The 23,777-nt window shown below is 41.6% G+C and overlaps 1 protein-coding gene across 13 annotated transcripts in view; it reads right to left on the bottom strand.

Annotated features, from left to right (window-relative positions):
• BRSK2 (BR serine/threonine kinase 2) overlaps positions 1 to 23,777 on the bottom strand; it is a 311,333-nt gene that overhangs the window by 139,765 nt on the left and 147,791 nt on the right. For all 13 annotated transcript variants that reach the window (XM_074543289.1, XM_074543290.1, XM_074543291.1 and 10 more), the window contains exon 2: positions 11,737 to 11,831. In XM_074543289.1, coding sequence (XP_074399390.1) covers positions 11,737 to 11,831 — 95 coding nt within the window. The remainder of the gene's footprint in view (positions 1 to 11,736; positions 11,832 to 23,777) is intronic.

Here is a 23,777-nt window from a genome sequence, read left to right as displayed (position 1 = left end):
AGACAGTTATAGCAATAAGGAAGAAACAAGGAATTGTACAAATGGTATTGCTGTTCAAAAAATGTGAAAAAATAAGGGGAGAGAAACCAAGCATTTCTAATGATCTGCACCTGGAAAACAAGTGGAAGATAAATAGAAACTGTAATGAAAGGGACAGCTGGAGGGATGATAGACGATGGAGGTCAAGTCTCTGTGAGAACCAGCAATTTGAGAGAGTGAGAAATGAAAGAGTCAGAAATAGCTAAGACCTCTTTAGAAGTGCAGTGAAGGTATGTCAATATGTTAATTATTTCATCTATCGTCTGCTAGCTGTTCCTCAAACTATACCCACAGAACTTGTCTATACCTCGAATTTGATTTGTATCTAACACTTAAATCACAGAAATTCAGTTGCCATGTCCTTTATTCCAGTCCAGTGCACTTGTGATCTTACTTCCAGTGTTACCTCTCGCAGATCTCACCTCTTAAGTCTTCAGGGAGGCTCTAAGAGAGTATTCCTCCATTGCCTGCTAATGTGGTTGCTCTATTGTTGGTATTCAAAGCAAAAATGAAATGTGATCATTACCATGAGTTCCTTTAGGCTGCTTAAAGGAGATGCTTAAGTCTCAGCATCTCCTCAGCAAAGCAACCTTTGAACTAGACCTAAACCCACTTCTTGCTATGTTTATTTTCAGCTGTTGAGACCCCCATTCTCTGGGGGTCTGTTGATTCTCGATTTTACACATGAATTTTGATTTTGCTGACCCTTTTCATACTTAATTTTTGTGGCATGACTCCTAACTTCACTGATCAGTTGTTTCTGCCATGAGGCTGCAACATACCGTACTGTCTCCACAGCTCCCAAGTGTTTCTTCTTCCAGCTCCTATAGATTTTTTAAAAAAAATTGCTTGAAGTCTTTATTTGATGACTGACAAGTTTATTTATTGCTGGAAGCAACAGCCACAATAGCTGGTCAATCTCTCTCCTCACATCTGCACTGGGGCTCAGGTTAGATATTAGGGATGAATTAAACCACTAGGAGTGCAATGCAGCACTGAAACAGGCTGTCCAGGGAAGCTGATGAATCTCATCCCTTAAGGTTTTCAAAACCAAGACAGACAAAGCTAAAGCTGACCCATGGCAACAGCAGTCCTTGTTTGAGTGGGAGGACGGACTACACAAACCCTCAGAGGTCCCTTCAACCATTGTTTCTATGATTCTGCACATTTGTCCAATATTTCACTCCTGCACACTCTAACAATCTGTCTGTCTTAGATTTCTCCATCCTTAATATCTCTTCTCTTCCTGAGGCAGTATGTCATCAGCCCCAGACTTGACATTTGAGAGTCTGAACCCTGGCTCAGTCTGTATTGAGCTGCATCTGCAGCCAAACAAACGCAGAGAAACACTAAATCACTGGTGTCTGCCAAAAACCCAGGTCAGTTAGCAGGAGGGCAAAATGAAACACACACCCTTTCAGTGCACCAGCACCAAGCAGGTAGCATGTCCTTGGGCACTGCTAACTGCTGCTTTTTCCTGAAAGTGTTCCCACCACTATCAGCCTTGCAGGAAGGCAAAGACATCATTTCTCCTCAAAACTGAAGGATTTTATGTTAACAGATCTCCAAGGGGGTTTTTTACTGTTATAGGCAGCATTTAGATCTCTTTCTACCAGTTGCTGGATTTCCATGTCAGTCCCTCTGAAATACTTCTTTTTATTCTGATAAATAGATAAATTTAGTCTACTGAGCAGGGCCCAGGTACCTTGTCTGCTATACTGGGGATATTTTGGTACTACAGAGCAACCAAATCTCCAGTTTGAGTGCATTGCTTCCCAGAAGGAGTCTGGTACTCTGAGGTACCTCCACGAGACTACTTTCTAGTCCAAGTTCTTCTGTGGCTGCTAAAGTCACAGCTTACACTCCTAGAGGAAAAGGAAGTGAAAACACAGCCCCAAATGACTGTGAGAACAGCTGTGTGCCACACTGCCCTCTGTCCAATGACCTTAGCCATTTGTTCTTAAGCAAGTGTTTTTATTTTCTGGATTTGATAAATCAGGGATTGATTTAAGAGGTGGAAATGAGGATAAAATGAACCCATAATACCTAGAGGATAACATGTACTCTCTTTCTGTGTGCGTCTTTCCTTTGGAAGCGCTGCAGTGGATGGTGGGGGACAACAGGAGGTTAGCAAAGGACAGAAGGGATTTAGGAGGGAAATTCAGGGACAGCTGAGGGAGCAGGAGTGAAGAGAGGAAATTCATCAAAGAAAAGAGATAAGAACATTAGACTAAGGGGATTTATTTCAGGGTATTAGGAAGGAAATATAAGAAGAAAGATCTCTAAAAAAGAACTTTATGCTAAAGTATTTTACATATGGAGGAAATTTCCCTATATTGATAGCAAGTTCGTTCTGTTGGACCATCTACACACACAGATGTAGAAATGCACACCAGATTTCTGACCACAGAGCAATAGTAAATTCCAGTCTATTACAAGGATCCATGGTGACATTTCTGACAGTGTAACCAAACTTTCAGAACACTCTAAAATGTAATCTATCAGGAATTCTTATGAGACAATTATATTTCTGTATAATGACTGTTGAAAATCTGTTTCAGGTACAATGAAGAAAACTAGCAACACAATCCACATCTCCTGATACATTTGTTATAATGGTTTTTGCATATTCTGGTGACTCAATTTCAGATCTTCTAGTCTTGATTATAGTTGATATATAGAGCTGTACAGAAGGGTGCAAAAAGCTATTAGGAACTGGAGGATAAGCTAAATTTCACAGCCCAATTCCTTATGAAAGGACTTGAGATAAAACATGGTTTAAATATAATGATATTATTTATTTCCTGTAGCTATGCCTTCATTTGAAACTTACAGATAATAAAGAATGTTTTTCTCCTGGACCAACAGGAAACCCAAAAGTAGAAAAAAAACTACAGACCTGCACTCTGTGTTACACCTTGCACCAGTGACATTCTCTCACAAGTTCCCTACTCAATGTACAGAAGAGGAGGTACTTGGGAGAGCTGCAGTATAAGAATGTTTGTGTCTGTGGATTATGTGCCAGGAACAGGAACAAGTGATCCTGTTTTATAGGCCAGATCCTCCTTCTTGAGTGTTGACCTCTATTCACCCCTGCCTTACCAAAACGTTCCAAAACCAGACTTGGAATGTCTTTATTTTAGCATAACCTGGAGCACCAGTCCCAAATTTCCCAAAAGGGGAATGACTTTGATTGGCTGATTGAGTTTTCACCAAGTGTCCTTGAAAAAGCCAGCCTGCACCCCAGAATATCTTGCCACTTTTAAAAGTTGCTGTTTCCACTAGGGACAATGCATGATGTTATAAAAGAGATATTCTCGAGCAATTGCTGCAAGCTGAGAGACTGCCAGAGATGCACAAGTTCAAGATTAAACTCAATCTCACCTTCCCTATGGTTTGCAGGAAATTAAGGCAACATCTCCATTATCCCTCACACAACACAAAGCCTTTGCTGCTGCCTCCCCATGCAGCTGAGCACAACATGCTCCATTATACCACAGGACTCAAGAATACCAGGTGTTCTGACAAAGCAGCCATTTCTGCTCCCACCTTGGAGAAAAATCAACCATGCTATGACTGCAATTTTTGTCACTGTGTGGTAGCTGGGCTTGGGCTCTCTCACTGTTGGCATGCCTGGAAAATTCTCCTGGAGTTGGACGTGAAACACCATTTAGAACTAAAACTCGGGAGTCTTCTCTGTGTGGTGTGTGCATCCACAGCAGGGGAGGGCAAACAATGGTTTATTGCTTGCTACAGGAGGGCTCTTTGTGAACAGACCAGAGTGTTAAATCCATGCCAGCTGTGGATACAGCATCTCAGGATGCCAGAAGGCAAGGCAGCAAGTTCAAAAATAGCACCTGGTAAAAGGGAAAATGCTCAAATACCTAAAAGCTCACCACTACCGAGATCAACATGCTCTAAACAGCAGCAGAGCAAACCCACAGCAGAGTGCACCAAGCTCCATCTGACAGCTCTGGCACTAACAGTTAATTGCACTGGGATTGGGCCTTCCCAGATTTTTCCTAAATTTCTGCCAACTACTTAATAGCACAAACTGCAGGGAATTGACTGAGTAAGGCCTGGTTTATACTTAACAAATGATCAGTAAAATGTTCATGTTGGACAGAAGCATGCTAAACAAACAGGAAGAGCCTGTATCCCCTAAATGACAGTGCAGTTCTTGGCTTTCAGCTGTACCAGTTAAACACGCATTAAGAGACACTTTTTTTTTGAGCTGGGAAACTCATACACTAAACAGTGCTAGGAAATACTTCTTAGAGAAGGGTAGTGCTGGTTTACAGGGCACCATCCAGTTGTTTCAGCAAAAATTTAAGATAATCTTTGAACAAAGTCTTTACTCAAATGGTTTACCTGCTACATACAGGAACGGACTACATCCCTTAATTGGCATGGATCAGTGTACTGATATTTATGGTGTTTATTCTACATGATGATGCAGGGTTAAATACCTGAACCAACTGTGGTCTCAGTCAATCTACTCAAGGATTTAAGTCCCATTACTGCTAGAGCTGTTCTGATGACACTGGTTCTCTTTTCAAGATGGAAGAAAAAAAGAATTAAAAGCCTTCCAGACAAGATTCTGGACTGTGAAATGCAAACCAATGTACAACGGAGTGAGAAGTCTTTTCACCTGCGGTTCCACTTGCCTTTCAGAGTAACTCCTACTGCTTGTCCTTCCCCAAAAAATGAGCCTCAAGCCTGACAACAGCTGAGGATCCCAGTGCCTTCTACCACTCCCACATGTGGTGTAGGGACACATCTTTCTAGTTAGGGATGGTGGGTCTGCCCCAAAGCTGTGGGCTCTTGGAGCCTGTCTCAAGGCTTCCAACATCTTGGCATGATAACGTTGGGCTCAGAGGCAGCGGGAGTCCTGAACAGGCCCTTTCTCTGCTGGGGTAAAATGCAAAGAGGACTCTTCAACAGCCTGCTACAAATACAGAGACAGTTCAAAAGAAACCTCGACTTTGATATATCAGGAGTTCATTGAGATGAAGTTATTTCAGAGAAAACACTTCAGCCAACCAACAGCTTTTGATAAAACTAAGCTTTGGCCATGGAAGAGGAGAATTTACAGAAGCTTCAGTAGGGAAAGCAACACGAAGTTAAACTATTGTCAGTCTCACTCCAAGTGCATGGACACTGCAATTACAGTGGAAACAGTCAAAGCTGAACAGAAAGGGATTTTACAGGCTAATTATTGAGAGTAGCTTCACAGGTGGATGAAGACTGGAATGCTGTGCGCATTCAGATGTCTCATCTCCAGGAGCAGTTACTTCCCATTGAGGCATTATGGTTGTAATCAACTGAAATGAAAAGTAAAAAGCACTCCTTGAGTTCAGCTAGCTCTGGCCTGGGCTCATGAGGGACATTTACTGCTGCATGACCAAGTCAGTACACAAGAGTGGCAGACTGTCTATGCCTATGTGTTTGCACACACGAAGCTGTGGGTAGAACATTTTGGGTACAATAGAGGTTTAAGCCAGACTGCTGTAAAAGGCCAATTATTTTAATAGCTTGCCCAAATGCCTCAATTGATCATACTAACTTTAGAAAGCAAAAGGCACTATGCACATTTGACAGGTTTGTTCCTCTGACAGGTACATCATGTGCTCGTGATTCCCGTTTGATTTCCTTCCTTAAGAATGCCTCTAACTGTGTTCCTTGTATGTGTAGTGGAAAGTGGAGGCGGAGAGTCATTCTCTGAAGGAAAACACAATTACCCAACTTCTTTAAATGCTCAAACAGATGACAAGTGAACAGGCTTTCAATACTCCCCAGCAGCTCCAGTTTAAAACAAAACACTGCATTATACATTCAGTAACAGATCCCTAATCCCAAACTCCCTCTAGCAGGAGGGAGCCAGGGGGGGAAAAAAGTCCCTTTCATTTTGCCTGTATTTTTCATATTGCAAGGTGCTTTTTTATCTCATTGAACTCAGAAGAGAGACTTGCAGACAGGATGCTGTGCTGTGCTAACTGGGTTGCTACTAGAATATGAACAAGGGTCACAGGCACAGGGGCTAAGCCTGCGTTTGTGCGCTCCTGGTCTTTGATGGCTGCCAATCATTCCTGCAGTTTGCTCAGTGCCTATGCATGTCACACACTTCTAATCTGCTCTCTTTCAGGGCTAAAAGCTGGCAAGCATCTGGTAATGCTCCAGGTTAAAGATAAACCACAATGAGGATGAGAGTGTATAAGCGTGAATATACTCATTTATACATTGAAACCTACATGTTCAACAGCAAGTGAAAATATGAGCAAGTACACGCTTTGGGGAGATTTAATTTCCTTTATCCTTTCATCTTTTTTTTTTTTTTTTTTTTTTTGCCACAAGTACAAGGTCCTCTGGGTTATTTTCTTCTCACAGCAATATGCCAGCCAATTAGAAGAATAATAGATGAGTGTCAGCAAGTTAGCATAGTGCTCCTGAATCAAGAAGTCCTGGAAAGTTTGATGAATTCTTTAAAACCTTTTTCTTGGTAGTTCTTTTTAATAAATGGAGATAATTTCCCTCCTATTTGCTATTTTTAATATAACCACCTCTAAAATCTCATATCCAATATCCTAGAGTACTTTAAATGTATTTCACTGAGGATATCCCATGGCCTTGTCTCTTTATTCATTTGTACACAATGCTAGAGGTACTCAGTGGGATTCAGCAACAGCTTAACACCATTTCCACTGCAATCAATAGCAAAACTCCTAAATACTGCAGCTGGGGAACAATTAGGCCACTATTGAATACATCAGAAAAAATATTGATTTGGTGGAATTGAGGTTTGGTGTTGGTGAGTTTGGCTTTGTTAGTGTCAGGGAGACTGCCCTTGTTGTGATCAAAGCTGATCACAACTGAACTTGAACCAACTTCAGTCCACTTCTGCTTCAGATTTAACTTCTCCCTGATGCTGTTCTGGTAATGATTTCTGTAGACCAGCCTGCGGTCAGCAGTTGAGGACAGCTAAGTCACCCAATATCACAGTCTGTTCTTTTAAAAGTTTGAAAATAAGGTATTCCAAGTAGAAGCTGCTGTTCTCAAGTATTGCCTTCTTAAATTCATTTGGGGGAATGTAAATTTCTGCTTCTACAGACAACTTGCACAAGTGCATCTCTTTATGTCTTTATGCCCCAGACAGAAATATGGGACTTCTCACAGATTTCAAGTGTGTGACTGAAATTCCCAGCTCCATGGATTGTCAGGCCAGAAAGGCTGCTGCATTGATCTGATCACAGCTAATGCATAGCATGGATCAGGAAACCAACTACACTTCCTGCTTCAAGTCCAGCATCTGAAGTTAAACTTGGATTTTAGGATCTTGGATTTTAGGAAAAAACACTGCAGTGCAAGATGAAGTTTGACTTTCAGAAGAAAAACTCACTAGAGCTTTGGGGGGCTTGTTCCAATTAGTAACTTCATCCAGTGGTCAAATAGGCCTAGTATTTCTACATGTAATCTACCTACAGCTTACAACTATTAGTTTCCAATCAGCTTTTTATACCCAAGATTGTAATATCCTCTGTTATCACATGCCTATCCTCTTTATTGGTATTTACAGACTACAATTAAGCTATGTGTTAGCCTTCTCTTTAATAAACTAAGTCCCCTGAGTCTTATAAAGCACGACCTCTGATTGTTTTCTTACTCTCTCAGATACTTTCTAAATTGTGCCCAATTTCTAAACTTTTTTCCTTGAAGAACAGGCATCGTAACCAGACAGGGTGCATTCCAGCAGTTTTTGCAACAAACAGTGCCAGCTACAACATGACTTTCTGTAGCAAAAGAGGGAAAACAGAAGAAAGGAAGAAGCCACAGAATGGAAGGGAATGAAGAATGAACGGCTTAAAAAGAGACAACTGAAAAAAAAGGAGAGGGAAGGAAAGACTCTAAAGTAGGATGAGGTAGCAGAGAAATAAACATTGAAGTAGAAGCTCAGGAAGAAGTAAGAGATGATGAGAGATGATGAACAGGCCAGGCAAAGCAGCAGTTATTTACAAGTATGCTTTCATAAGTTATCCTGTCAGTTCCAAGAGGAAGTGACACTCGATTCTCCTACCTATCCTTCCACTCAATCATTCCAGGCAATCAGGGATCTCCAACAGCGATTGCTGCAAGACCTTTTGTGGTTAAGAACACAGAATTGTGTGCAGAATTTTTTGGAAGCAGAGCTCATTAGCCTCCCCAAAACTCACGACCTGATACAACTGAGCTCCACAGCAGTGGGACTGCTTTTTTTCCCATCTCCACAGCAGTGGGACTGCTTTTTTTCCCATCCCCTACCCTGGAAATACCTGCCTTGCTTCAAGGCCAGCACTGGAGGACTCAGAAGAAACAAAAGGCACACTGACACAAAGCACACATATGGAGCTCTGGGCTCCAGTCATCAAGCCTGGGACATCTGTGGCTTTCTGAGGATGCCTGCATGTTCAAGTAATTAGACCAAGGCCAGCTGTCCCCTTCTCATTCCTCACCCTTTGTGCTCCCATTGCTTCTACTACCATTTCTGTCCAAACAATGATTTGTCTGATGGATCACCAATGAGTAGGTTTTTTGTTGTTGTTTATTCTTTTGGAAGGCTGGAATGGAAGAAAACTGGTGAGACAAAAAAGAGGAGAAAGGACTCTTCTGAGTATATCCCATGAGACTCCTCAGTGTTTTCAAATGAGCTTTTGCCATACCAGAGGAAAGATTTGCTTTAACCTTTATATTCTGCAGTCATAAACTCCAAATGCTTGTATTGGTGCTGAAAATGCAACCATCAGTAGTGAACCTGGCTGCTCAGGAAATGTTACTGCTTTATAGACAACTCTGGAATTCTGGGCCTAATTTCCCTGTCAGTGGTCCAGATGTAATTCAAGGAAGTTAATGAACCATATTTCAATCTCAAGACACTCCCTGCTTTCTGAAATCTTTCCTGCCAATTTGTGCTAGAGCAAGCCAGAAGTCCTGTGGGACACAGGTCTCCACATCAGTGGGGTTTCTGCTGAAGAAGCCCAGTGAAGCTTTCACCAGTTGAGGGAAGGCAGGAGCGAGAACAGAACCAACCTTTTCCCTCAACTGTGAAATTACATATGTAGCTTTGCCCCAAAGCCAGGACCCAGACAGGCCCAAGCTGGAGCTGGAGAAGGAACACTGCTCCCCAGCCTGCATTTAGCAGTCAAGGCATGACAAAGCAAAAGGCTGTGTGTGCAGGGAGCAGCCCCATCCCCTGACAGCGCAGCGAGCACTTGGATGATACATTTACTGCAGCCTGTGCTGCATTGTGCCTGCCCGTGTATCATCTCCATAGCAGCAGTTCTGCTAATTGAGACCAGCTGCTACAGTTCCAAATTCTTCTCTCCAGAAATATCGATACTACAACGTTATGATTAGAAAGCACTTTACCAAATGCCTCTCAATTCTGCACAGCTCAGATGAAGAGCAGCTGCAGAGAGAAGGGACAGTTCCCTGAATATACAGAATAAAACACTGCAAAAACACTGGAGAAATGAAGGCTACCAGAAGCAAGTCAAAACAGAATAATGATGATAAAGAAAGCAGCCTGCTGTATATGCTTCTGCCTGTCACTTTAGATGTTGAAAGCATCGTGAGCAGACTTTCTCCTTATGCTCTAGGATAAATGGCCATAGCACTGCACTGTTACAGCTTCATGTGGCAGGTGTGTGCGTTTGTCAGATCCAGCTTTTCTGTCCAAGGAGACATTAAAGCAAAATCCATCAATCTGAGCCTGGCTTGGAAGAGTAGCTGTGGTCCTGAATCATTTGGCTCCAGGGGCTGCTCTGCACGGCCCACTGGCAAAGAAAGTCACTGGAACTGATAAGCTGGTGGGAAGCCTTGCAAAGTAGGAATGCCACCACACCACAAGGACTTGGCCACACTTTTGGCTATCTCCCTGTGGCTGCTGGCTCCACACAGCAAGCTGGATACTTTGCAATGGTCACAATGGGATTGCCAAAAGCTGCAGCACTTTTCCCCTACAGCCAGACTGGATTAAACTGGCTATCAGTATTCTAAATTCACATAGAAGTCTCAGGGCCTGTCTGTGACCACCAGGCACAGGGCATTCCTGAAAAGACATCTGGTTACTGAATTTATGTAAGAACTGGGCAAACCACTTCAATCCCATCTGTTATTCCAACCTCCTGAGCACAGAGAACAGAATCCTGGAAAGAGAAAATCTCACAAAGGATTTGAAAATGAGAACCACCATGCAATGTGCAATTTCCTCCTGAGAAAGATGCTGTACAATCTTAGAGAAAACATGGCACGCTCCAGCATGTGGCTGTGTAAACAAGGGCCTAACACACCGTTTCACTACTCAGATTTCATACTACAACCGAGGTAATGCAACTCAGCTAAAGCAGAGAGATCACTTTGCTATGCTAAGTGATTTGCCTCCTACTCTGAAAATCAGCGAGGTAAATAAAGTGTTTTATATAAATACCAGACAATTTCTCTCACCAAATAAAATGTTCAAATTTAAAAAAAAGATTGCTATTATTTTGCTGTGGAATATAGTCAGTGCTTAGTGTCCCATTCAGATTTTACCTTTTATACACAGCTCTCTTACCTATTTCTCATTCTAACTTTTGGTCTACATTAGAAGTCTGCTTGAATGCACAGTACTGCAGGAGAGGGAATGCAGTTGAATGAAATTCCAAAAAGGTAAAGTCCGACCATGTTACAATTGAGTATAAACTTTCAGAATCCTTGTCTGAAAAAAATATGAACTCACATTTTTTGTGTAACATTCACTGACGGCAAATTACACTCCATTTTCTTTCTGCTCTGAGTAAGGCTGCTATACTTACTTGTGCTGGGAAACAGCTGACACAGAAGTCCATATGGGAAACAGGAGTGTAAAGATGAGCTTATATAGAGAAGCTCTGTGTGCTTATACAGGGAAGTCACCTCAATAAAGTGCTCAACACTGCATGCAAACATGTTAGTGTAATTTGCAGGTGACAGCGTGACGGAATTCTGTTGATTGCAGTGCAGTTGTGTTCCTTCCCATCAAGCTGAATTTAGCCTCTCTAGTCACCAAATCACATGAACAAACTGCTATGCATACATTTATTTTATTTTTAGGTCTCCAAGATCAATCAATGACATTCATGTGAGGAGAATCACAAGGCTAGGTAAAAAACAAACTAAGCTCTTCTGAATACTAACAGCCATTGGGGCTATTGGGAGAAACACTCTGAGGGTTTCCAATGGCACAGCTCTGTGGATTGTAAACTGAATTACAACAGCTTTAAGCAGTTGTGGACTTGGCACATCAGTCATCACAGAGAACTCATGCAGCAGAGCAAGCAGTAGGAATATTCAAGTAACATCCACCAAATCTCTTCATACTGACATATGTACACCTCAGCCTGCACTTTACCATGATGACACTGTGGTAGTGCTGAAAGTCAGGTGCCCAATATACACTGGCCCCAGCAGAGAAACACCATCTCTGCAGCTGACTCTTTATTTTGTGCACAAAGCACAGGCATTCTCCCATTTAATTTTAGCTGCCCTCACCTCCCCCATAACTAAATTATTGTTATTATGCTCCACATAATCCTAGTACTGACAGGGATGTTTGTTATACATAATTAAAGATATTAATTTTGCATGGAACAGGAGACACAGAGCCAGGAACTTAATTTTTTTTTAAATCTTGCATTAGAAAATTACCTTCATTAGCACCGACTCACTGAGCTTCTCTCTGTTGACAATTTTTATCGCGACCTTCTGACACGTGACACAGTGAACCCCCAACTTCACAAGCCCTGCAAGAGAAACAAAGCAAAATAGAAAGGAAGAATTGGTTAGAGGTTGAGGTTAGTTGTCAAGGGTTTTCCTTTTAGAACACCATCCAGATATTGGCAGCTTATATGCAAACAAATCCCCATTAGTACCTCCTCTAGCCAGAAAAGGTCTTGTGAGTAAAGGAAACCCTTCAGCCCACATTGTGACCATTTGACAGTGAAGTCACCAACATCACTGATGCTCCTGCAGTTTCTGCCACTAAAACTGTGGTTTTGTTGAAGCACTGTAGCCCAGCTCTCACCACTCGAAGTGTGTTCTATCAGGAAGAAGTTCTGGCAATTGATCTGCACTGGACTAAGGGCTTTTCCTGACACCTGGCATCAACAAAAGCCTGGAAATCAGAAAAACTAGATGGTCAAATGTTATTTCTACGTTTCTCTAACTCCTTCCAAAGTTTCCATGATCACAATAAAAAGACACTAAATTATGGCTTCCCTTACTGTTTTAATTTATCCTGCTGGATAAAGTTAATACTGTGATGAATGCATTGTGGTGTGGAGGAACATCAGCTTATGCTGATACAATTCTAAGTTCTTGTTTGTTATTACTTACTATATTCTTGTCCTCAAAAAAGATAGAGTACTGTTAACTGATTATATTGCCAAAAGGATGTTGACATCCCTGACAGGATTAGGATATCTGAACTATCATCAGAATATGGAACACCAAGACTTAAAAGAAAGAGGTAAGTAACATATATGAGCCGTTATCTTCTGCAAAATTTTCATCTAAGCCTGGTGACTTACATGAAGGTACATTGAGATACCTCCCACAAGTGAGTTTAAGATGGTCCCTTGAGCTCTTAACTCTACTGCCACTAAGAAAATTTGTAGCTGGAAAAGTTGTACTTCATAGGTTATTCAAGTGAGATCTTGTTTGCTTCAGGTTTTACTCTTGTCTAACATGCACATACAGCACACCACCTGATGGGCTGCATACCATCCCACTCCACACACAACATGCCAAATTGACATTTAGGTTAATTCAGTTATAACTGAACTAAAAAAGAAATGGCACCTCCCTGGTGTCACTGAGACCTGCTGTGTTTTGCAGGGCATTTATGAATAATGATAGCAAACAGTAGAAAAAAGACTAACTTAGTTCCCAGCTCCTAGGCTGGGTCCAGGCAGTTAAGAAGCCAACCCCATCCCCTAATGCAAAGAATGAAGCCAAACACATTGTTTTATCTGGAATTTGAACACAATAAATTCCAGATAAAGCAATGAAACACTGAACACAGGACTTCACATGCCTTACTAAGGGGCAAATACATTCTTGCCTTACTACAAACTGGGCCAAATTAAGTGAGCTAGAGTTTCATCAGGGACTTCAGCAGTCTTCTGCAGGTACCTGTCCATCCTTTTTCTAAGCAGTTAATCATAAATTTGGAATTATTTATCACTGGTTATTATGTGGAAAAATAAACTCCCAACTTGTTTCCAGTCACATCTCTTTTATGGCATGCTCAATGTTCTGGGTATTTCTAGCCACATAATTTCTCAGTCTCATCTGGTTAAATGCTGACATCCTCACTTTCAGCCACGACATAAACAAGTCATGAAAATTAAGAATGCAGTGCACTGACAAATCCATTTGAAGCTGTGTACAGCAATAGTGTGTCCTCTGCCTGAAGCAACCGAGAACCAGAGCTGGGGCAAGATGCTGTGATGTGCAACCACACCCACTCTTCTGTCTGCATTTTTTCTATTCAAGTTGTAATATTAACCAAAGCACTTCTGGCTCTATGTTCACTGTTCAGAGCACCTGCAGCCTTACTTATGCTTTTTCCCTTTGGCTTTGTTGTGTGTTTAGATAGAGGCTACTTAGCACCACCCTGCTAAAAGTGTGCACTGTTTCTATCTGTGCTGATTGCTTCCTTCCTGCTTCTAGGACAAACCACAACCTTACATCACTCTTGCAGCACAATGACAGCACTTTCTACATTGCTCTTAGTTACACTTTCATATCTCAGTAGAACTTTTAAATCAGTCCTTGATATCTAGACTCCCAAGATCTGTGGCAGTGTTGTACTGTACCATGGCATGGACCAGTTATTTTCAGAGGTCAATAAGGGTGACAAACAACTGCTCTCTAACTGGTTCTCCACTAGTGATACACCAGACTTCTTATATCTCACACTTCAGGGTTTAATTTCAAATCTTGTTGCTCCCAAATCAAGACATCTGACTGAATGTGGCTGATTTCTAAACTGCTTTTCCTGTGTCCTCCCTGAAGCACCCTGTCATTTTGAGCCCTAGAAGGGTTTAACCATGAACTTCTGGGACACAGTCATGCTGCATATGGTATCTTCACAATGTCCTCTGTCCTTGTAGCTATTAACCTAGCACAGAAGCTCAAAAATTAAGATTAAGCTATTCTGTTTACTCCAATAAAAAGTTAACCAACTGTGAGAAGACAGCAAACACTGTGCAAAAATAAAACTGTTACTGAATTACACTGATTTTATATTGAATTAATTTCATTGACCTCAAGAAATCATTCTTGATTTCTGCTATGGTATCAAAGGACAGAATGAGAAAACATATGTGAGATTTAATGTGTCTTTCCTCTTCTCCTGATTCGCATTTAAAAAATAAAAAAAAAGAAATGCACTGTCATTGCTGTCTGTTTTGTGGAGATAGAAATTTTAGACAATCCTCTGAACAGCCCAAGACAGCACTTGTCACTGTACTAAATTCACTGAATGTAATTTTAGGATAAAAAAATAAAACATGTCGCTATGCCTCGCTTTCTCCCTTCTCTCTTGGCCACTACCTTTTGACATTTGCACGTCGGCCTAAGCAGAAAAAAAGGGAAAAAAAATCCTTCTTAGTAAGTCCATCTATAGGATAACACTCTCCTCTCCTGCTACTACAAAGAAAGCCTCATTGAGCTGAGGCAGGCAGGGTCTGTCCTCAGGACTTCTGTTTCTGTCCTGTAATTTCAGTCAATTGTGAAACTACACAATTGAGATCCTGTGGGCTTCTTATTCTTAAGGAGCCCTTTCACTGACACAGAGAACACAAACCATTCAAGATGTATTATTTATCTACATAATAACAGAGCTTAGAGAAAAGCAACTATGTGAATAAATTCCTAGGCTGCAACTGAAATAATGGAAATGGCAGAAATTCTGCTTGGAAACAACTGCCCAAAGTGTGCTTACAGAGTTGTGGAAGAGGTGGTGCATCTTCCATTTTTTTCCTCTTCTGTATCTGCAGCTGTTAATGAGCACTTCAAAACTATATAAGTCCCCCTCCAATACAGAGGTGCCAATAAGTTAGGTACTTATTTGTAAAGCTTATCTACACAGTCATGCCAGCACAGGTACGTGTGTCTTCTGCAAAGGAAACAAACCCAGCTGCTGTGAGAATATTTTGCACTGACTTGGCTTACAGCAAGTCTGCCAGGCAACAAATAGATCTTGAACTTGTCTGCTTCATGAGTAATTAACCCCTCAAAAGCAGGCAAGTAACCTTTCTGACTGCTAAAGTTAACTCTGGTCTGTCCTGACAGAAAATCTAAGATGCCGTGGCAATCAACTGCTTGAAGTCTCCCTCACCACCCACACAGCTGTCACACACTCACTGCTTCAGGCACACCTCAGATCTCCATCTATGGGTCATTCCTGGGGTCTCTGGACACTGACATCCTGGGGCTTTAAAATCAGTTGTTGCATCCAATGAACTGCAAACATTGGGCTGCTTTTGATCTTAGCCACTGAACTGCATCAGAACCAGCCCTATAATTGCAGGCTGAGGAGTAAAGGAGAAAACATGAACACACTGGAAAGCAACGGCATGTGTAAGTTAACACTGTCTTTTCATCAGAATTAAAAGCCACGATTTGGAAACCAACGACCATGAGAAACCCCAGATGACACAAAGATGCCACCGAAGGAAGAAGAGCAAAGGGAAGTGTGCAGGGCTGACACAGCCCAATGCAGCAGTGACCTGCTAATAATCATGCCTGAGCATTTTTTTGCTTGCAAACTCCTATTCTGTGGATGCTTACAGATATACAGATAGTTTTGGAAAAGGACAGGAGCTTATGTGATGAGCAAGGGACAGATTTAGATCAGCTGGGAAGGTGGACAGCCCATCCTGAAGCAGTACAGAGAGAAGATTCTTCTTTTACCCAAGAAGAATGTTGTGTGGGGATGGAGAAAGGAAAGCTTCCCTCCAGCTGAGACAATATATTCACCGTGAACCCATGCCCACAGCAAGTGGCCAATATTGTAACTGGTAATCACCTTCAGGACTTGTCAGCCAAGGACAAGATTTCAGAAGAGACTCATTTACTTTTGCCATGCACTTTGTGTAGCAATTTTTCTCTAACAGAAACTGAATAAAGCATTAAGAGCTTGGAGCTAGTGCTATTTGATATGCACTTTACAGTTGTGTAAATAGTAGCATCTTTCTAATGATCCTGTTAGTAGAGCTCTTTGTTAGAGAAAGAAACACTCTAGGAACAAGAAAGAATGTTTTCAGTACTATCCAAACCTGAAGTCTGCCAAAGACACCAATCTGAAACAAATTATCATTTTGAGCCAGAAAGAGAGAGTAATAAATAATGAAACACCACTGCTGTTTAAATACAGCACTTATGGCATATTCATTGTCAGTGATGTTCCCCGTCTTTCAGAAATGCTAAACACAAGTAACTTGTTATCCTGATTTGTAACCATGGGGCAAATAACTACTCAAAGAAATAAAGGTAGATTGGCTATATTTAACACATAGTATTTTTCCCATTGGTAAACAGAAGGCTGTTGCTTTCTTTTAAAATAAAACCAACCTAAAGTAAATTGCTGTAGTAGGAAAACTCGATACTGATTTCAGAAGATCATCTGCACACACATGTTGCTTGCTCTTCACTTCAGAGCACATTGTCAAAAACCTTAAAAAATCTGAGCAGAAAGCCCTGGTCTGGCCAGAAGTGTCTATTTTGGCTGGATGAGCAATTAAAGGGATGTCTAGAGAGAAATATCACTCCTCTTTTAACTTGAGTTAGCTAATTGCCAATTAATTCAAGTCAATGAACACTCTGCAAATGTTAATCTAGGCGCTGCAAAACACAAACATTTGTGGTTTACTTCAGGGCTCAAGTACTGGCAACAAACTATCTGGATTAGAAAAGGAACACAAGTTCTAGGCTGACAAACTCCAGTACACTGTTTTTCAAAAAGCTTGATGTGTATATAGTATTGCTGCACATGAACTTTGTATATATACTCTTTATATATAAATAATTTAATTTTTTATCCCCAGAAATTGGAGGTTGCTGTTGTAAATCTTGAAAGAATTTATGGATGTTCATTCCTGAAAACTACATGCACTAACATTTGCAAGACCTGCAAACCTCAAGGATGCCAGTCCAGAAAATCAACCCTTAGAGCAAACAAAAGCATTAATGCATGCAGGGTGGAGGACAATCCTAAAATGTAATATTCCTCCTCTTTATTCTCCACAGTTATCTTCACAAACCCTGCAGTTTCAATTAGGGTTAAATCAGTTCAGTTGCAGTGTCTAACTCTGCTGACTGCAGTGAAGTTGCTTTAGATCTGCAACAGTGGAAAATGGATTAAAATTTGGCCCACAGCAACATGATTTCCATTGCCGTAAAATAAGGATAATAACACTCACTTACTTACCTTGCAAGGGCTGTAGAAGGATTAACTGATTAATCCTTACAAAGAATGTTGGAAAGGGATATAAATCCTATCCAAGTTTTACATATTACAACCAGGAAAACTGCATTCTAAATACAATCTGGAAAGAAACCTCTAGATAATTTCTTATTATTAGCTTCCATTTCACATCCCAATTCTTTTAGAGCACAGATTTCTGGTCTCCAATGATGCACATCTTATACTACTCTTAGTTGCACTGGAAAGAACTTTGTTACTGAGCATCCTACTTATAGAAACCAATAATTGCCCTTAATTACTCAGTCTTCTAATTGAAGAGATGTTTATTTTTCTATAGCAATGGTTATCTCTAATTATTGCATTTAAAATAAACAGAGACATATCAAATGACACACAAATTACATGGTATCAATTTATAAATGCATAATGGGAAAAGGAGGTATAGGAGAAATCTAGAAATCTAAAAGGATGAGGATGGAGCTACCCAGGTTGGTAATGAAATATATTTTGACTGTGGACGCTTCTACAGACATAGTCTAGTGCTAAAAGGCTGTTCTGAGAGCTCATGCATTAATTGTTTTTAAACTGCACAAACTGTAATTATGGTAGGACTAAAGCCAGAGCTCAAACGCGCAGCAGGAGCATGGAAGGAGAGGTTCATCAGTGTTGAGATGCACATGCCTCGGCTCAGAGCTCAGGAGAGCTGCACACTAAATTGCCACAGCCCAGATTTAGTGTCCTGAGCTATGAGCACTGTCAAATGTCTGCTGGCTCGGCCAGCCAGAGGGACACACTCCTAAGCTCAGAGATTGGTGAGAACAACGCATCAGCTCAGATGTGACTGGATCCACATGCCTGATTTTAGGGAACGAGAGGCACAAACATGTACAGATATATATACACACACACCCAGAGCAGCTCAGCAGGAGCAGTTTTTACACCGGATGCCTCAGAGATTATTGTAGGATCATCCTCCAAGCTCAGCAGGATCAAAACACACAGAACCAACATCACCTGTATTGATTTCTATCTTGGTCTCTTTCTTGCAATATTTCATAAATCAATACTTCTCAGAAAACCTTTATGGCCCCAAATATAGCAAAGAATGTGAGTGTTGAGCCCTTTTGATGTGCCCTCTTTCCCTTCTCACCAGACACACCCACATAACTAAAAAAGCCCCCTCAGGGAACCAGGGCACAAACCTTCATTGGCACATTAATACTGCTTTTGCAAAATACCACTGCTTCATCAGACAAACTCTAACAAACTCCTGAAGTCCTCTGGAATCTATCAGCAGCTTGTGAAGTCTGTGGGCTGAGTTCAAGTCTTTGTTCCTGTATAAGAACACTTGGGAGACTAAGCTTTGCTGCAAGTGCAGACTTCAGCCTCCAATGCGGCCATCTGGAAGTGTCAGGGCAGCACCACCATCCCTGCACACAGGGAAGGACAAGAGTGGTTTCACTGCTTTCAGATTCTAGAGACAAATTAAAATACAACAGATCTTTCCACTGATGCACCTGGAGAAAAAGCCAAACTCTTTTCACATCTCTGGATGGGTATTGGGAAAACTCTGCTTTCACTCACAACTTCCCTAGTCAGAAGCCTTTTTTCTCCTCTTTCCAGGAGCTGTACATCTCCTTGTAAAGCTCCTCTTGAGGAATGATGAGAGCCATGTTCCCCTTCAGACTTCATTAATCCTTTGTCAGGAGATGGCCAAAGATAGCCATTTTCAGGTATAGCAGGAAGCCAGCAGAAGTGTGTCTATCCTGCCCATAGTATCTTTTGGAAAACATGTTGCTGTAATTAGTTAACATCTGGGTAATGAGCCACAACACCCCCACTTGGTCCAGTGATCTATTGAGAAGCACTGATGCACTAATAAGGAGGGAACAGTGAGCATCAGAGAAAGACAGGGTGAGGAAGGAGGAGGGGAAACAGCAGATAAACTGCTCTTCACATGTACTTTTAGCTGATGCTAATCCCATTTTCTATGCTAATATCTTACACCTCCCCCTCTTTACCACACCTTTCCATGTTCCATCAAGAAGTCCTCACAGCCTTTTGACCCTCCCATCAGCCAAGACTGTTTCAGCTAGGTTATATGTATATTAAAAATGTAATTAAAAAGGGGGGTTACAATGGAAAACCTTTATAGAGCAGACAGAGGTCATGCTCTTCACAAGATTAGGCTCACCACAGAACACTTCATCTACCCAGCTCAGTGCTGATACAGCTTACTCTGCCCCCTGACATCTCTTAATCACCCCCTGACAGATTCCTAACAGGATTTTCACTGAGTGCTGATATGCTGCCCTTCAGTAAGGGCTCAAGAAGTGATTGGATTAACCACACTTGCACCCATGCCTTGGACAAGGGGCCAAACAGCAAGCCACAAGCTCAGGCAGCCCCCAGGAATTCCAGAAGGGCTTGTTGGTAGCAGTGGGCTGTGGCCCATACACAGGCAGAGGAGAGATGCATTGGACAGCCACTGCATATGTTATTCTACAGACACTGGTATTGTTCCAAGGACAAATTGCTCTGTATCCTGTGGAACTAACAGAGACTGACCACTTGCAGTTCCACACCCTGAATTTCATTTCATTTCATTGTCCACCACAAAACTCTGGATCCTCCTCCAGTCCCAACCCACTGCATCTATGGACATCCTACTTCACTTCCACTCTCCTCCAGTGTCCTGACACCTGCAATTCCTTCCTGCACCTCTATCCCCACTGAATCTAGTTCCTTATGTCTCCTGCAGTAATGCCCTCCATAGTTTTAGCCCTTTGTCCTGCAGTTCACCTGCCAGCTGCACAATTTCCTTCTGTGTACCACATTATCTCCTTTCCTGGATTTTCCTTTCTCCTGTGTAAAAGACAACAGATGCCATGGCCAGTCCAGATCTGCAAGCACATGCTCACTGTAAGAAGTGTAGGAAATAGCACATTTTCTTAATTGTACTGAGTATGACAAACTCCAAGCCTCTGGTTTAGGACAATGGAAAGAAAGACCATCTGCAAACTGAATTCTGATTTACAAACAGGAAAGTCACAACAAAATAGAAACAGAATAAAAATATAAGAAAAATGAGACTATTATAATTTTAATGAATAGAAACAGGCATATTTAAAAAACCCAATCTGAACAAACTTTAAAAAGTCTTGCCTTTAATTTGAGAATAATGGCTAAGGTCACAGCATGGAGCTGAAAGGATTTATTGACTCCTACACCAAGAAGAACAGGAGCTGTCTGCTCATGTAGTACAAAGTACACTACAGCTGGTTCTCTATGTTCCCTACAAAGAGAGGAAAGCAGGGCATCATATTCAAAACATAAAAAGGCCCAAGCACCTCATTAATTTTAGGTATGAGAAACAATGCAATACCTACAGAGCACGATCAGCTGTGCTTCCACAGTAAAAAGAAAGAAAATAAAATGAATTTAATTTCCTTGCGAAAGGAAGGTGCTTAGATAAACTGGAACATTACAGCCCACCTTCTGACACCCAGTTTCATCACATGGAATTCATACCACAGGGTCTGAGGCTAAGTATGTCCTGAAATATGACATCAATTTCAAACTCAGGCAGGAGCCAGTGATTATAGAAGGATGAGACCTCTGCTGTCAAAACACCTCTTTGTGTCAGACTTCTCCTCCAGGATTTCTATGCAACAACTCCAGCCTGGGCTTCTGGAAGATCTCACAGTGAATTTTTCTCTTCTGGAATGATTCCATGGGTCTGATCTAAAGCCTTCTGAAGTCAATGCAAAGGCTCATCTGTTCCAGGAAATTGCAGATCAGTTTCTTCAGCAGCAGCTTAGAGCTGTAAAAACCTGGCTTCTTCTAATAGGTGTTGCTGCAGACAATGACACTGAAGTGCTACAGATTTGGCTGTAGAAGACTTTATTCCAGAACCAGCTGCTCTCAAGGGTTACCAAACTGTACAACTCCCTGTATGTGTTAACTATCACACAGGTAGAACAAATCTGCAGGCACAGTTATTGTTTAATCTTCATAAACTTTTACTGCACCACCTTCCTACACAGGAAAAAGTTCTGCTTTTAATCACACTGGTATTTTCTTAGTATCAGAATAAAATGCTTAAATTAGGCTTCCTACAAACACTACTTCAAGGCCAGAGCCTTGAAGTAGTGTTTGTAATAATAATGGTGTTAGTAATAATAAAGAAAAGAGTAAATGAACTTTCTAGAAGTCAATCTAGAGTCTCACGCCCTGTGCTTTTTTCTCTGATTGCTTTCTATTGTATTAATGATTTTATTTCTTGGCCCCACACATTTATCACAAAGCATTAGAAGACTTCAGGAGGTTCAATCAGAAGATTCACTGTAAGAAGAAGGACAATTTTTAAGCCTGGACAAGTACATAGAAATAAGCAAACAAACAATAAGCAGCTTGTCCCTACAGGCTACAAACCTGAGCAAAACTTAAAATATCATCCCTCAAAAACAACACTCCCACGTGAAGACCCAGTTTTCCCCACGTGCATGTTACTGTGACCCCATTGGCTTCCTTGGAATTGTTCCCAGCTCCCTGTGACCGAGAACAGGCACAGCAGCCCTGCCAGCCTCTCCAAGGAGGTGACACAACACAGCACAGGCTACAAACAGCAGCCACAGAGGAGCTCAGTGTTGACTCAGAGTCACTCACGCTCAGAAGAGAAGGCAGCTCAGAAATAATTGAGAGTGCTGTGCCTGTTCAGTGTCCCAGCATACACAGGGGATAAACGTGCTAAAATAACACAATACTGCCCAGTATAATAATAAATAATGGCGTTAGACAAATCATGTATCACTTCCTGAAAAGCCTCTGGCCTTAAGGGATACTGCCTGTACAGGGCATAGAAAATACTCTTTTGTCCTTATGAACATTACATGCACTTCAGTTCTTTGGTTTTGTATTTATTATGAGCTCCTAAGCAACAAGATACTGCTATGATATTTTTTACTGTACTGCGGGGTCAGGCCACCTGCACACTCAGGCCATGGCCAAGTTGCCCAGAGTTGGATATGAAGGGTTTCTCCCTGAACACAAAAATCAGCAGCTGAAATAGCTCATAGACCTGGCAGGACAGGTATCACAGCAACAGTGAGACCCTCTATGCTTAAAACCAAGAGTCAGAGGTTGCAGTCCAAATTTTACTAGAGTTGATAATTTAAAAAAACCCTCTCAGCCAGAATGGAAAAAGACTTTCAGAAGAGAATCAAGAACTTTCAATGGCTGAATATAGAAAAGCCTCAGTCTTCAGACTTGGACAGCCTAATTCTGGTACCTCAGTCCACAAACCAGTGAGCCTGGCTTGGTCAGACGGACAAACAAAACCAGTTTGGGAAACACTGTGAGCTGCAGTGACCTGTGAAATGTCACAAAATGGAGGAACAGCCCTGCAATATGCACAGGATCTGCTTCCTGAGTTCCAGCCAGGTCAGTGAAGGTTCCTGCACAAGCAGACTGGCCACACACATCAGAAACAGGAGAGCAGGAAGGCATGTGGGTACTGTGAGCCCCACCAACAGCAGAGGGTGCAGCAGACACAGCCCCACAGGTTTCGCTGCAGAACAACCTCGTCTGAGTTTCCTGAGGGACCATTTTTACTTGCATATACAAGACTTTAACTCTTCCATTTCACAGGATACAAGCCCCTGCAAGCTCCAGGAGATAGAGAAACACAGAAAGAAAAGCTTACTTCTTAGAGAGAGAAGCTAACCTCCCTTCTGAGAAAGAGCAGAGGTGCTACCCTCAGGTCACATTAAAGGGAATTAAGGAAAATCTGGGGCTTTTGTGTGATTACAAGTTGTTAAATACAACAGAGAATCCCTCATCTCAGAGCATCAAGTAAATCCCACTAACAAATACATGAAGAATCCTAAATAAAGGTTATTTTAAAAATCCTTCTCTCTTTGCAGTGTACTCTTCTGAAAATCCTCCTCTTCAGCTGCATGTGAGTGTTGCTGTGAACAGTACCTAATGCTGAAATGGGCAGAGAAGGTGCCCTCTGAAACCACAGAGGCAGCCAGGTGAGGGAATACGAGAGCAGGAACATCCAGACTGCACTTGGTGGCAGTGCACTGGAAACTGCATAAAGAAAATCAGGGCAGCAGATGTCCAGGTATTCAGCAACAGAGGTAAAGAAACAAATGAGGCCTTCTCTAAGCATGCTGCTCTGATTTGTGCCAGCAGTCCATAATTTGCTGCTGAGGAGGAAAAAAAAATAAATCTAGAATTTGCTGTTAGTTAC

This window comes from Zonotrichia albicollis, chromosome 6, assembly GCF_047830755.1.
Source record: "Zonotrichia albicollis isolate bZonAlb1 chromosome 6, bZonAlb1.hap1, whole genome shotgun sequence".
NCBI classification, from domain to species: Eukaryota; Metazoa; Chordata; class Aves; order Passeriformes; family Passerellidae; genus Zonotrichia; species Zonotrichia albicollis.
Note: the sequence above shows the minus strand (reverse complement) of the source record. Positions and strands in the feature narration are given on the sequence as shown.